The sequence below is a fragment of the Ctenopharyngodon idella genome, chromosome 3 (assembly GCF_019924925.1).
Source record: "Ctenopharyngodon idella isolate HZGC_01 chromosome 3, HZGC01, whole genome shotgun sequence".
Classification (NCBI taxonomy): domain Eukaryota; kingdom Metazoa; phylum Chordata; class Actinopteri; order Cypriniformes; family Xenocyprididae; genus Ctenopharyngodon; species Ctenopharyngodon idella.
In genome coordinates this window covers 52,432,487-52,448,399 of record NC_067222.1, presented here as the reverse complement: position 1 = coordinate 52,448,399, position 15,913 = coordinate 52,432,487, and the positions used below count along the sequence as shown (strand labels likewise).

Sequence of the window (15,913 nt, the reverse complement as noted above, 5' to 3'; positions counted from 1 at the left end):
CGGTTACATACGTAACCGAGACATTCCCTTTCAAGGGAACTCGCACTGTGTCAATCGCTATGGGAACGACAATCCCAACATCGCCATATCAGCAAGTGACTGTTCATGTGAAGCCGAAGCACACAACTCACGATAACACCTATGCCCCTAGAGTGGAGCCGAGGTCTAGCTCGTAGAACCTCACGAATGTGTGCGGTGAGGACAAGCCTGCCGCATCACAAACATGAAAGCCTTAGAGGCAGCCATACTCCTTGTAGAGTGGGCTCGAACAGCCAAAGGTGAAGGCTGACCAGCCGACTCATAAGCAAGTGATATGGCCTCGACCACCCACTTGCTCATTCTCTGCTTGGATGCAGGGAGACCTTTCCTAGGTGACCCGAAACAAAAATAATTGATCTGATTTTCTCCACATGGCTTTAGCTCTGTGGACATAGGCATCCAATGCCCTAACCGGGCACAGCAGATTAAGCTTTTCCTGGTCCTACGTCATAAAAGGAGGAGGACAGAAGGCCTGCAGTGCAAAAGGTCTCACAGTATTAGTGAGGACCCTTGGAATGTATCCCGGTCTAGGATGCAAGGAAGCCTTGACCATACCGGGCACAAATTCCAGGCACGATAGAGATACCGAGAGTGCTTGAATGTCTCCAATTCTTTTAAGAGACGTAATAGCAGGGAGAAACACTGTTATGAGTGTGGAAGTGAGAAAGGCCTCATAATACAACGGCCAAATCCCAAGCTGGTACTCTCGTGCAAACTGCAGGTCTAAGCCTCAAAGTACCACGGAGGAAACGAGTGATAAGCGGGTGTCTCCCCAAAGATACCCCACTCAAAGGGGCGTGGTAAGCAGCTAAGGTCACCACATACATCTTTAGTGTGGAGGGGGATAACCCTGCAGGAACTCCAGTACTGCGCTAACCGGGCAGTTAACTGGATCCCACTGGTGATTTTCACACCATGAAGTGAATAATCTCCACTTCAAGGAGAAAAGTTTCCTCGTGGAGGGAGCTCTGGATTGGAGAATGGTCTCAACAACCTCGGTTGAGAGACCGGAGCTTATGAGCTGTGCCCCCTCAGAGGCCACGCCCACAGCTTCCATAACTCCGAGCGGGGGTGAAGGATCGACCCGCTTGCCTGAGAGAGAAGGTCCCTCCTGATCGGAATCTCCATAGGAGACCCGTCGAGAAGGGATACCAGGTCCGAGAACCATACTCGGGCTGGTCAGAACGGGGCTACTAATAATAAACGGGCTCCGTCCCGGCGTACTCTCTCCAGAACTCCTGGGAGCAGCGCAATCGGGGGAAATGCATACTGTTGTACCATAGCATCCAGCCCAAGAGGTGCTGGGTTTTGACATTGAGAACCACAGTGGACAGTGAGTGATCTCTCGAGACGCAAACATATCCACTTGGGCTTGCCGTAGTTCTCCCATAAGAGCTTCACCACCTCTGGGTGAAGTCTCCATTCCCCGAGCCTTGGCCCCTGCCTCGACAGGATGTCTGCTCCCACATTGAGGTACCCCGGGATGTATACTGCTCTGAGGGAGAGCAGTTTCCCCTGGGACCACAGGAGGATCTGATTCGCCAGCTTGTATAACGAGCGTGATCTCAAACTCCCTTGGTGATTTATATATGAGACCACCGATGTGTTGTCTGATCGAACTAGCACATGATGGTCCCTGAGGTCTGGAAGGAAGTGTTTCAAAGCTAGAAACACCACCAACATCTCCAGGCAGTTTTGTGCCACAAAAGATGATGGTCCTGCCACAGACCTCGAGTCGAGCGACCACTCATGTCCGCCCCCCAGCCCGTGAGGGATGCATCTGTCGTTAGCGTGACATGACGACTGAGAGCCCCCAGCACAGGTCCCTGGGACAGAAACCAAGTTTGCTTCCATATAACTAGAGCACGTAAGCATCACCGCGTGACTCTGATTATATGAAAACGAATCCCCCCTCTGTGAGAACCCCTTGGTTTTGAGCCACCACTGTAGTGGTCTCATGTTCAGCAGGCCAAAAGGTATACGTTGGACGCTGCTGCCATAAGACCTAACAGTCTCTGGAACTGTTTGACAGTAAGTGACTGGCCTAGCTTTATGTCTGAGATGGTCGAGATACACCACGCCTAGATAAGTGGTCCTCTGAGCTGGAGAAAGCACACTTTTCTCTGCATTTAGTCTCAACCCCAACATTCTCAGGTGAGCGAGAACAACATCTCGATGTTGAACCGCTATCTTCTCTGATTGAGCCATAATCAACCAATTGTCTATGTAGTTCAGAATGCGGATGCCCTGCATACGCAAGGGCATCAGCCACATCTACAAATTTGGTGAAAGGTGCGGGGTGACAGTGCTAGGCCGAAAGGAAGAACCCAATATTGGAATGCTTCGCCCCCGAAAGCAAACCTTAAGAACTTCCTGTGTTGCGGGAGGATTGATATATGGAAGTACGCGTCTTTTAGATCTATCGTGACAAACCAGTTCTCGGATCTGATTTGTGACACAATGTTTTATTGTCAGCATCTTGAACTTGAGCTTTGCTACTGTTCGATTTAACTGATGCAGATCTAAAATCGCACACAATACCCTGTCTTTCTTTGGCACAATGAAATAGTGTCTGTAAAACCCTGACTTCCTGCTGGGAGGAGGAACCCTTTCTATAACCTCCTTTTGCAAGAGAGTTTCTACTTCTTGTGCCATCACCAGAGCCTGCTCAGGACCTACCACTGAGGGCAGGACCCCGTTGAATCGGGGTGGACGTGTTAATCGCATACCCCTTTTCTACTGTGTGCAGGACCCATATTTGACAGACTTTTCCACTCTGTCAAAAAATCTACTAAGGGAACCAGCCTCTCGAGGCTGGCCTCTGGTGGAATATGGGCAGCTTGCCCTGAAGCGGAACCCCGGCAGGGAATGACTGGCTTGGCTGCACCAGAGAGCGTGTGCCACCCTCGGGTGACACACGGGGAACCACTGCGCCCCGGCATTGCGGCGGGGTTGGCAGAGCGCCTCCCTGAGGGCACCGAAAGGCAGACGGGCACCATATAATGAGGTGAACGCCATCTGGCTTCGGAGGGGTAAAAACTACACAGGGAACCAGCTTCTCAAGGCTGGCCCCTGGTGTGTTTTGGGCAGCCAGCACAATGCCCTGAAGCAGTGCACCGGCAGGGAACAACTGGCTTGGCTGCCTCAGAGAGCGCGAGCCACACTCGGGTGACTGCGCCCCGATATTGCGGCGGGGTTGGCAGAGCACCCCCCTGAGGGTACCAAAAGGCAGACAGGCACCATATAATGAGGTGAATGCCGTCTGGCTTCGGAGGGGACGAAGCTCTTAGCAGCAATGTTGGTCTTCAGATCCGTCTTGCCCTTCGAGGATTTCGCCTGCAAGCGTTCGCCTGCAAGCGTTGCGGAGGGGGAGTACGGGTAGCAACGCTCTGTCTGGTGTTGTCTGTGTGAGAAGTTCGTACTTGGCCTCGGCTGCCTGCCCAGCAGCCACCATAACCATGCCTTCTCATACCTAACACATCACTATGATGTAAAATATATGGTATGAGACAGGCTTATTCCACGACCCCGACACCTCAGTGTGGAGGTCGGGAAAAATGGTAAGCCGCGATGTGGAGGTTGAGCTTATCTAGATGGAAAAAACTTTCATCTAATTTGTCTTTTGACTTTCAGCTCTTGTTTCTCGGTTGGTTTCAATATTAAAATCAAGCACGAGTGAACACCTCCACGAACTCCTCACTAACAAGAAAACTGAAGTGGCGAGTCTTCAGCTTCACCTGTTTACACACTAACAACATCCAACTCCTCAGAACTGGATGTCATCAGTGCAGCGCATGCTTCCTGACTCTGAAAAGAGACATTAAATCCAACAGGTGAGGGCTGAGATAGGGCAGCGCCCGTCTCAAGACCCTCTGTTAGATTCATTTGCGAACCCCACGACATCAGGCGCCGGTCTGCCTCGGCAGAAGCGGAACCCAAGCCGCGAGGAACACGAGCCGAGCCACCCTCCTCAAAGAGGGCTTGGCGGGAGCGCAGCCTGATGAAGAAAATCACAATGCTCACAAGCAACTTCCTCAAAAGCTGCCTGGGCATGCTGCACTCCCAAACAAACAACACACATCTGGTGTGTATCTCTGCCTGAAGTGCAGGAAAAACACACTTTCTGAAATGCTGTTCGTTCGCTATAATATATAGATGGTAGACAGACAACAAATAAAAAGGACAAACGATTTCACATGTAGCGCTTGCTGAAGACACAGAAGCTGAATGAGTGTGTTTTTGCGTAGGCTTTATAGTTCCTGGTCAGTGACGTCACCCGTCTATAACGTTCCGTCACCCTATTGGACTGATTTCATACGTGCTTCACGATGCAATCACACAGAGGCATTCCCATAGCGATTGACGCAGTGCAAGTTCCCTTGAAAGGGAACTTACTCTCTTGATAAATCAGAGTCAGTGTAACATTATTTATGACTTTTTAAATCTAAACACTGCCATGTAGTGGTTGGACAGGTCAGAGTGGGATCATTATTAATATTGGAACAAAGGTTAACTGTGAGAAGTGGTATACTGTATCACCAGAACGTCCCAGGTAACCATGGTTCCCTGAGAACAGGGAACGAGACTCTGCGTTCAAAAATGCTATAGGGAACGCCTCTGCGTGAACCGGTGTCTGAAAACAATACCAACTCATGACAATCCTATTGGCCGGCGACAGCCTATGACGTCATCATAGCGTGACCTGGAAGTATATAAGGAGCACCTAGAGAACCAGTCAGTATCTTATCGTCTGAAGGGACTGTTCAGCAGGCAGCCCCGATGCATGGCTAGGAAACGCAGTGTCTCGTTCCCTGTTCTCAGGGAACCATGGTTACATACGTAACCTGAGACGTTCCCTTTCGAAAGGGAACTCTACACTGCATTTAAAAATGCTATGGGGAACGATATACCCACGCCGCCATGCTTGAGGGGAGTGCATGCCACAAATGGCTAGACAAACGTCAGAACTAGCAGCTTCAACTGAAGTGCCAGAACCATTCCCCCTACGGGTCATACATAGGCTGCCAGTGACAGCATTCCCTATGGCCAACAGCCCAAGCTAAAAGCCTCAAAGAGACCTTTCGCAGAAGGCCTACCAAGGCCACTCAAAGGCTTCTGGAACCAAGCTTCTTTTCAAAGAAAAGAGGGTACCTTTAAGGGAATGTGGCCAGGGGGCCCGAGGGAACCCTAGCCAGTCACTTTCCAGTGAGGTTGACTAGTTTAGCTCAACCTGAGCACACCTTCCAACCGGCAATGTACTCAGTAAAAACACTTTTACTCTTAAGCAAGAGGAGTACAAACTTAAACCATCATGCTCTGAAGGAGGTCCAAACAGAACCTGTGACTTCAGAATGACACGGGTGTCAACCTGTGGCAGTGCTAGTTTCCAAGTGAGCAAACTCTAACTGAAACATCTACCAACAAGCCTTGTAATACAACAAGCTATTGCGCTCTGAAGGAGGCCCAAACAGCCTTCTACTTCACACAACACGAGCGCCAGCTTGTGGCAGTGTTCAAGCTCTAAGGGAGCCATATATGAAAACCAAACTATGTAGTAAGGTTAGCTTTATTAAACTCAACCTGAGCTTATACATTCCAACAGGCAATATACTCAGTAAAAACACTTTTTACCCTTACAGCAAGGGGAGTAAAAACTACGTCAACATACTCTAAAGGAGGCCAAAGTCAAGCCTACTACTCCAGAACACACGGGTGCTAGCCTGTGGCAGTATTAGAGTTACTGAGCTCACAAAGAGTAGGGCAGGAATCAGAACTAATATATTAAAGTACAATAGCCTTGAACAACAAGGGAGTACTATTAATCCAACCCTGAAAAATACAGGGTGGGTACTTAACATCAGAAATTCTCACCAAAAACAGATACAATCTGTACTGAACCCTAGGGAACAGGAGCTTTCATAAAAATCTACAACCATATCACTCAAGCTTGAACATAGTTCAAGGGGTTCAGGGGAAAAACTGAAGTCAAAGTACCACTAGATAGTTCTGGGGGAGCGGGGCCACAGCAACAAAGTTTCTATTCACATAGTGAAAAGGGGCCTACACCACCTGAGACAACGGCACCAGGGAGACTTAGCAATAGTGTGCTACCTTAGCTGCTATCTATTTTGGACCTACACCGAAGGGACAATGGGCCTTGGCCTGACAACTCTGATAAGAGGAGGCCAGAACTAGGAAAAACTACACTCACATAATAGGGGTAGTATAAAAAGGGTGTAAATGCTACTAGCAGACCGCCTAAACCCTAGTTCTAGCCTAGGCCAGCTATAGCTGTTGGCCTATAAGGCCAACACATAAGCATAGATCTGCCTGGGGCTAAGAAACAACAGCCTCTAAAGCACACAATGTCAGGCAGCCTGAAAGGCCGACGTTAAACATAGATCTATCTGAAGTTAGTGAAAGCTAATCTAAAAACTCTAGCATTTACCAGAGGAGAAAGCTAGTTAACCAAAAGGTGGCTAACAGTGCGGCTTAGTTAAAGCTGACATCTGAATACATATGAACGGTGGCTTCATTATCTGAAGCCAACACATCCAAAAAAGGGGACAAACAAAGTACTACTCTAATAATACATCGTTCCAGCCAACCTAATGAAACTTCAGGGCCCTTAGTCCGCATCCTATACAGGAAACTGATTATAAATATAAAAAAACTTACCAAGTCAATTTCAGCAGGTCTAACTGATATGCTTACAAACAGACATTGTGTGTAAGCAACACCCGCCTGACCTGCTGCCGCGTATAGAGCGTTGGAGCCTACCTATATCACGAGATAGTTGCACTCATCTCGTCAGTAGGAGGCATCGACGCGTACCCATACTCCATCAACATGAGCAAATTAACTAGCAGATGTTGATGAATGCGAGCTGAATACAGGTCGTTCCATGCCTTTTCGATCTCGGTATGAAGATCAAGAAAGAATGGAAAGCTTATGGTGGCTGGAGAATTATGGCAAAAAAGAAACCGTTCGACGAACCGTCCACGAGCGGTTTCTTTCTTAACCAGCTCCAATGGTAACAAACAGACCGATCCCACAAGAACTGCCTGTACGTGCTCTTTTGTTTTCATAAAAGACAACGTTATAAGTTATGTATGTGATCAGATGTCAACATTATGGGACATGGATGCACACACTTCCTGAAACGTTTGTCAGACATAAATTGTCTTACCTTAATATCGGTTTGATATCGTTTCAAACAAAACAGTCCTTGAAGACGAAAAAGATACTGACTGGTTCTCTAGGTGCTCCTTATATACTTCCGGGTCGCGCTATGATACGTCATAGGCTGTTGCCGGCCAATAGGATTGTTGTGAGTTGATATTGTTTTCAGACACCGGTTCACGTGGAGGCGTTCCCCATAGTGTTTTCGAACGCAGAGTTGAGTTCCCTTTCGAAAGGGAACTAACTAGACAGCACCACTGACCTTTTCAACAGCCAAATACTCCAATCAACCAGCGGATGTGACTGCCAATGACCATGCCAGTATACCTTACATACAAGAACTAGAGCATTCACTGCCAGATGTTCTTCAAACCCTATTCTCTGTACTGAGTTTACACATTAGGCATTAAAAAAATGTATATATGCCTGGATGACAGTTCTGTTTTGAATGCTAAAGGGTATTCCCTTCCATGAGTGTAATATATTTATCAAAATGTAGTGAATTAAATGGAAGATCTGAGGCCTCTGAGCTGTAATAACTTCAACAGTAATATGTTGAATGAATTCTGATCAGATCATGCTGATGTGAAAGCTCTGACATGTTTCTTTTTTTAATAAAATAAGTTTTTGCTTTCCCTCATGTTTCATTTATTTACACCAAACAGAGGATTTGATTCTGAAAAAATTCTTGGGAACTCACAAAACAGACATGAAGAAGAAAGCAGAGCGTATTTTTGAAGGCAAGAAAGAAAATGAAGCACAGCTCAAGGCTGTTTACACAGAACTCTTCATCACAGAGGGAGATATGAAAGATGTCAATCAGGAGCATGAGATTCTGAAGATTGATGATGCTTTCAAGTACAAAAAAACACAGGACAAACCAATCAAATGCAATGATATATTTATTGAACTGAGGAGAAACAATGAGGAAAAGATTGTGCTCACCAAAGGAGTCGCTGGCATCGGAAAAACTGTCTCTGTGCAAAAGTTCATCCTAGACTGGGCAGAAGGAAAAGCCAATCAGGATATACACTGTGTGTTCCTGCTTCCATTCCGAGATATTAACAGCATCAAAGACATTAAAGACAGAGAGTTCAATCTTCATGAGTTCCTGCTGAAATTTTATCCTCAATTAAAGGACCTGGAAAAATCAAAGTTATATAAGGAATGTAAACTTTCATTTATATTTGATGGACTTGATGAGAGTCGCCTGGATTTGAAGTTTGAACATGGAACATTGAACAATGTTGAGGAAAGATCATCTGTAGATGTGCTGTTCACAAGTCTGGTCAAAGGGAAGCTGCTTCCATCAGCTCTCATCTGGATGACCTCACGACCAGCAGCAGCCAATCAGATCCCTCCTGAGTATGTGGGTTTGTCCACAGAAGTGCGAGGATTCACTGACCAACGGAAGGAGGAGTACTTCAGAAAGAGAATCACGGATGAGACTCAGGCCTCCAGAATCATCTTACACATTAAGACGTCTCGTAGTCTCTACATCATGTGTCATATTCCTGTGTTCTGCTGGATCACAGCCACAGTACTTCTGAAAATTCTCAAGAACAACACTGAGACCATCAGCACAACACTCACTGAAATGTACATTCACTTCCTGCTGATACAGATGAAAATGAAGAGCCAGAAATATGATGGAAAAACAGAAAGACAACGTAAAAAGCTCTTACAGGCAAATAGAGAAATGATTTTAAAGTTAGCCAAGCTAGCGTTTGAACAGTTGAAGGAGGAAAATGTTGTGTTCTATGAGGAAGATCTGGAAGCATGTGGTATTGATGTGAGTGAAGACACTGAGTTCACAGGAATGATCGCTGAGATCTTTAAGCAGGAAGATGGACTTCATGAAGAAAAGGTCTTCTGCTTTGTGCATCTGAGTGTTCAAGAGTTCCTCGCTGCAGTGCATGTGTTCCTCTGCTACCTGGACAAGAAAATGGAGGAGCTTCAGTTTTTCTTTGAGAAGCCAAAAGAAAACATCACATTGCAGGAGCTACTAGAGAAGGCTGTTGATAAAGCCATGAAGAGTGAGAGAGGACATCTGGACCTGTTCCTGCGGTTTCTGATGGGAAATTCGCTGGGATCCAGTCAAAACCTTCTCAAAGGCCTGATCACACACACTGAAGACACTACAGAGAGCATCACACAAACAACTGAATACATTAAACAAGTACAAAACAAGAATATCTCAGATGAATCTTCAGTCAACCTGTTTTACTGCTTACTTGAGCTCAAGGATCATTCATTATATGAGGAAATCCAGAGATACCTCAGTTCAGATGAAGATCCAGGGAAAAAACTCTCATCTTCAATGTGCACAGTGCTTAACTACATACTGCTGATGTCAGAGAAGGTGCTGGATGAGTTCAACCCAAAGAGGTTCACGTCATCTTCAAACTACAAGAGACTCATTCCAGCTGTGAGATGCTGCAGAAAAGCCTTGTGAGTAATTTCACTGATCGCTGTTTAATTAAAGGTTTTGTTCTATCACTAAACAGCTAAATGTAAAAATACTGAATAATAAAATATCTGTCTGTCCTGATTTTGAAGGGTACAATGTGTTATTGGAAAACACTGAACATCAGAAAGTAATATGGTTAAACTTTCTGTTTTGGCAGATTTGATGGCTGTGATCTTGATGAAACTTGCTGTGAAACTGTATCTTCTTTTCTACAATCATCAAACTCCCATCTGAGAGAGTTGGACCTGAGTAGCAATCACCTGAAGGATTCAGGAGTGAAGCTGCTTTCTGATGGACTGAAGAGTTCAAACTGTAAACTGAACATACTGAGGTTTGACATTCACATTCACTCATTTTCTATATTCAAAAATGTGGACAAATAGCTGTTTTCATAACTATGACTAACACATATTTTATCTTGTCTATATTGTTGTATGAATGTATCAGTGGTGTTTTCTCCAAGCATACAAGGCAGAAAACCTGATTTCGGTTTTCACAAAAAGATTCCTGTCTCAGACAGCATACAATCTGAAATGCAGTTCTCTTTAGTGTTGTATTGTGCTCGAATGGTTAGATACACAGAATTATTTCAAAATATCTGTCTTGAGGAATATTCATGTAAACATAATCAGTTATGTCTTAAGTGAACGCAAAGAGTTGGGGGTAAATCTGATGTGTAACTATAATGATTGTGAAACTCAGAAACGAGAGAGAGCTGGATCCAAATGCAGGGTGAGATTTAATAAAAATAAGAGCCAAAATAAAACAAAAACACCAGGAAACACAACACGTCCCCTTGAAATTATAAGGTTCTATCTGTGTTCTGAGCAGCTTTGAGATATTGAGCTTCAAAGATTTTGCATTACATATAGCAAAACCTATATAGGGAACAAGTTTCTTTCAAACATGAAAATGACAGGGACCCTTAATGTATTCTAAATATACAATATCAAAATCCTCTCAAATTTGTAAATGGGGATTTTGGGAATGGGTCAAATGCAGATAGAACCTTCTTTAAAAAAAAAACACGTTTTGTTTGGAATTATAAGGTTCTATCTGCCAAAAAATGAATTGAAGCAATAATTTTCAAGAAACACCTACATGCTTGTAATTTGTTTTAAAACATAAGATTAGTGTTGTAACAATGTGTTGACATGCATGAGAAAGTTCAATTTAATGGTTTTTATGACATTTATTTCATATTTTAAATGAATATTTTTTTTTTCTTGTTCAAGATAAGCATAAAAGGCAGTGCTAAATCTTTTGTCCAGTGCAGATGTTAAATTTAGGTAGGAATATAACGGGTAATTTAACACATTATTCCAGGAACCATTTAAGTTTAAGTTTCCTTTTGTTTAGACAGAAAGCAGCTACTGTAATACATCTGAGCAGGACTTTATTCCATAGAAAGAGGGACAGGTGAAATGGCTTTCTCTCTAGACATCAGTATGGCTGCAATAGCATGCTAAAGTTCATTGTTGTAATTAAGACCCCATCAATAAATTATTTACTATTTGACCTTTAAGGCTTAATATTGTAAAATTTAGGACATTTTAAGACTAAAAAACTGCAAGAAAACAGACAATGCTTCAGCAAAGCATTTTTTAAACAAAATGTAATAAACACTGAAAAATGTTTCACTGACTATATATAATTTAAAATATTTAAATTATTTAAACTATGCAACAACTTAGTTTTTGCCAACAATGTAAAATTTAACATTTCATCTCGTTTAATCTAGAGAACCAAAATGTACACAACTTAAAAAAAGAAACCTCACATAATGTAAATAAGTTGTCACAGAATATGAATATGTGAATAACTCAATTTTGACAAAAATGTCAGATAGAACCTTATAATTCCAAGGGGATGAAAAAGCGAAACTGAACACCAGGAGCAGAACTGAGATCACCAACAAAAACACCCATACAAGGACATGACCTGACCAAGAATACAGAAAACACTGGGGTTTAAATACACAAGGGCTAACAGGCTGACAAAAAAAACAAAAAAAACCTGGAAACAATCAGGGAACTAATCGACAAGAAAAACTACAAAAGGACTACAAATGAAACAGGAAACCGGAACAAAACAGGGCAGAATGCATCCTAAAAGTCCAAATAACAAAAACACATGGTACACAAAACTGGGAATGCATAACAGTAGCATTATATTAGGTCTGTGCATTAGGTCTTAATATAATAAACCTGCTGCTGTCTGTGTCAGTAATGTTAATCAAACAACAAAAGATAAGAGGGAATCACTCACTGCTCTTGACTTAATAACTTTTTTTCAGCTTTAATAACAATCAATTTATTTATAATTAATACACTGAATTAATACACTTAACCCTCTGGGGTCTGAGGATTTTTGGGGCCCTGGAGAAGTTTTGACATGCCCTGACATTTGTGCTTTTTTCAGTTGTTCATAAACATATTAATGGAAAAAGTGTCATTACACTGTATTCAGCATGAACTTGGCTACCATAATATGTGAGCAACATGCATGTATATGTTTGTATTTTTGAAGGAATAACGTTTATGCGTGGTTACTGAAAAAACAAAAACTTAACTCACTGAAATAAGGCCACAAAACTAATATATATGTGTTCATCAGTGGTGGACGAAGTACACAAATCAAGTACCTGAGTAAAAGTACAGATATGTATAATAAAATTTTACTCAAGTGAAAGTATTTAGTGCTCCTTTTCAATTTTACTTGAGTGAAAGTACAAAAGTACTTGATTTTTATTGTACTTAAGTAAAAAAGTACTGATTGATGAATGTTTATTTTGTAATTTTATATATAGGCTACTTATATAATTTTATATAATCCTATTGCTCAAAGTAATTATAAATGATTATGAATTGTCAAATAGCCAGCACTAGTCAGTATGGATGGAATATTAGTGGATGCAGATACATAATATGCAACGTGTGTTGACAAACAAAATAAAAACAGGCAAAACATATAGGGCTAAATACATAACATTGTAAAATTGTTACAGCAGCGGGGAAGATGAACATGCATGTGTTATTTTTATTTGTGTTAGAGTTGCACGATTCTGGATAAAATGAGAATCAAGATTTTTTTTGTTTGTTTCTTTCAAATAGAAATCATGATTCTCCCATGATTCCGAATAGACTAAACAAACTAAACAAAACTGTGTATAATTATTTACTAGAGGACAAAATATTAATTGCTGTAGTCTATTTAAAAATATTAAATTAATTAATTTAGTAAAATGGGTTAGAATGAATGATTTAATAACTCACTCATAACTACCTTACTTGTTTTATTACTGGATGAATCAATGTTTTTGAACAAATCTTTTGAATGAATCACTCAATGTCAAATACATTTTAACAGTCACTTGTCGCCTCCTAGTGCCGTAACGCTGTAATCGATACAACCGTTATTTGAAGCGGCAAGTTTTAAAATGTCATTTGATCTGATTGATTCGAGATCGCAATCTGTAGACACATTGACATTGACCTGTCCGCATTAAAGCATTTCAGTGGGCTTAAACAGATCGCCCTTTACAGCAGATTTAGTTCAAAAACAACTGACCTAAATATGATTTCCAGTTACAATAATTCATCCTAAAATTCAACATTAGTAGGCTGACTTACTTTTCAACATCAGTCGCGCACGCAGAGGATCCTCCAGTTCTTGGCTAATTTTCAGTCAGACTTGTAAATTCATTCACTGGAGAGTTGCTTGAACGGATCATTGAATCAGTGATTTGTTCACTCGAGAATAACTGCAATACGATTAGTCCAATTCGCGAAAGAAATTGTTGATGTGATTTGTGAACCGATTTAACAGGATGATTGAAAAGAATCAGTTTTTGCGTCTCTGAGCATGCGACGATTTCTTCATTTTAAAATAAGGAGTAACGATATGTATTATAAAATGTAGTGGAGTAAAAAGTACGATCTTATGCTTTGGAATGTAGTGAAGTAAAAGTAAAAGTTGCTCAAAATAAAAATACTCGAGTAAAGTACAGATACTTGAAAAGTGTACTCAAGTACAGTAATGAAAAGACCCGCATAATGAGCCCTTTCAGTCAGGTAGGCTATGTGAAAAAACCCTCTGATAACAGGATCATATCAGCTGTACTAACATAAATATAATGTCCACTCTTGACAAAAAAAAACATGATTTTTGTGATTTCATGCATGCACGTATTATTGCACATGTGAAGAAAATTTTGTATAGGCCTATTATAGTTTAAATTACAGTACCAGTCAAAAGATTGGACGCGTTACTATTATGTTTTTAAAAGAAGTCTCAAGTCTCAAACCAAATAATCGTTTTCTATTTTAATATACTTTAAAATATAATGTATTTCTGTGATGCAAAGCATCTGAACATTGATTTTACCTCTATGGCATTTCATATAGGCTATTATATTTGTTATACTATATAGCATAAATGTTAATGTGACAAACTATACATCATTAAAAAGATCTAAGACTCAAGCTTCACATTTTGACCTCTGTTTTACTCTTATAGTGACCGTAATTTGTTAATAGCCTATGCGTCAGGAGTTATGAATATGAAAAACGGAGTCCTTACCTTTGACAAAACAATATCCATCAGGGCTTTTATCTTAAAATTATGCACATTTGGAGAAATATTGATGGATTCTCATATGTTTATGTCAGTTTTCTATACAGAGGAGTAATATTTATTCAATATTTATTGTCATCACTATGAGCGCTGGATGCTGTGATGTACTCTGATGTTTTCAATTCATCCAATGCAGCTGGAGGGCGCTCTGTGCAGATTTAGTCCACAAATGACTCCTAATGAAGAACAGGCATACCATGTGACATTCAAGGAACTAACAGAGGCTTCCAGAGATCGCTAACCATGGCTATAACATGCAGATAGACACTTTTGAAGATGATAAATACACGATTGCGACGATGTATACATGTATTGCCTCAGAATTTGTGTCTGAATAGCGCTCACTCTGCGGGCGTGGCCGAATTAGCGGATAATGAGCTGACTCACGGACGTCTGACATGTCTCTCTTTTCATTCAGATTACATAAACAGAGAATTTTTGTTTTCGATTTGACTTACGTGATTTAAACCTGACATTTCAACGTTTCTTTAGACATAAGTCATTTTTTTGTGATTAGTATTCTCTAAGTTACAGTTCATTTTCTGAGAACTATCAGATTGGACTTTGTTCAGAGGGAGACGACAGATCACACATCATGTTTGTTTTCTTTATTTTGCAAAAAGCACAACATTTTGTTTTTACTCTGGGTGTACACAAATAAAAGAAGATATTTCACAGATTAAAATGGTGTATACCTCTTAATTGTATGTGCAACATTGTGCAATGGAGTATTTTGAGTCTCTTACATACTGATAAGAAAAAAAGCAAGGTGGTATCGCCGATGCGACCAGCCGACCTCTGAGTGTTAATACGCTTTGGGCCACCATTGACTTCCATAGAATTTTTTTTTTTCCTATTATGGAAGTCAATGGTGGCCCAAAGCAGCCTGGTTACAAACTTTCTTCAAAATATCTTCCTTTGCGTTCAGCAGTACAAAGAAACTTATACAGGTTTGGAACAACCTGAGGGTGAGTAAATGATGACAGAATTTTCATTTTTGGGTGAACTATCATTTTAATTTCTGTAACATTTCTTAAATAGATGTAAAATGAAAAAAGTGAAGCACAATTTCATTGTTAATTTCATGTTTCTTTCTTATATTGTATTTGTTCTACTCATTGTCATTTGCATTTTCAAACTATATTGTGATTATTAATATAATAATTATTATTAATCAAAGAATTGGAGAAAAAGATGTATTGTGAATTGCTTTATAATCTAATCGTTACCCTCTGAATCATAATCAAATTGTGAGGCAAGTGAAGACTGACCCTTCTATTGGAAAACCTGGAATTTTTTAATGCAGTTTTCCAATTACAATTATTTCCAATGAAATAATATTCCAATAAATAATAATATGTTTTCATTAAGTGGTTCTTATGAAGAGTTTGTTTCAATGAACTGTTTCGTCATAATAACAATTTAAAACATGTTCCCTTTCCTTGTGCATTTGATTATTACAGTAGCTTTATTTTCATTTCATCAGTCAAATCCTCTGCACACCATGCCCCGAGGATCCTATTACTCCTGGTTCTTGCCTCATTTTAGTATGACATATTCAGTGTGTTGATAACTTGGGAACCGCTG

At 41.1% G+C, this 15,913-nt stretch overlaps 1 protein-coding gene across 1 annotated transcript in view; it reads left to right on the top strand.

The window, feature by feature from the left end:
* The window catches only part of LOC127508735 (NACHT, LRR and PYD domains-containing protein 3-like), a 62,595-nt gene that overhangs the window by 9,065 nt on the left and 37,617 nt on the right, over positions 1–15,913 (top strand). Inside the window, exons 5-6 of the mRNA XM_051887039.1 lie at positions 7,887–9,672; positions 9,849–10,022. Coding sequence (XP_051742999.1) covers positions 7,887–9,672; positions 9,849–10,022 — 1,960 coding nt within the window. The remainder of the gene's footprint in view (positions 1–7,886; positions 9,673–9,848; positions 10,023–15,913) is intronic.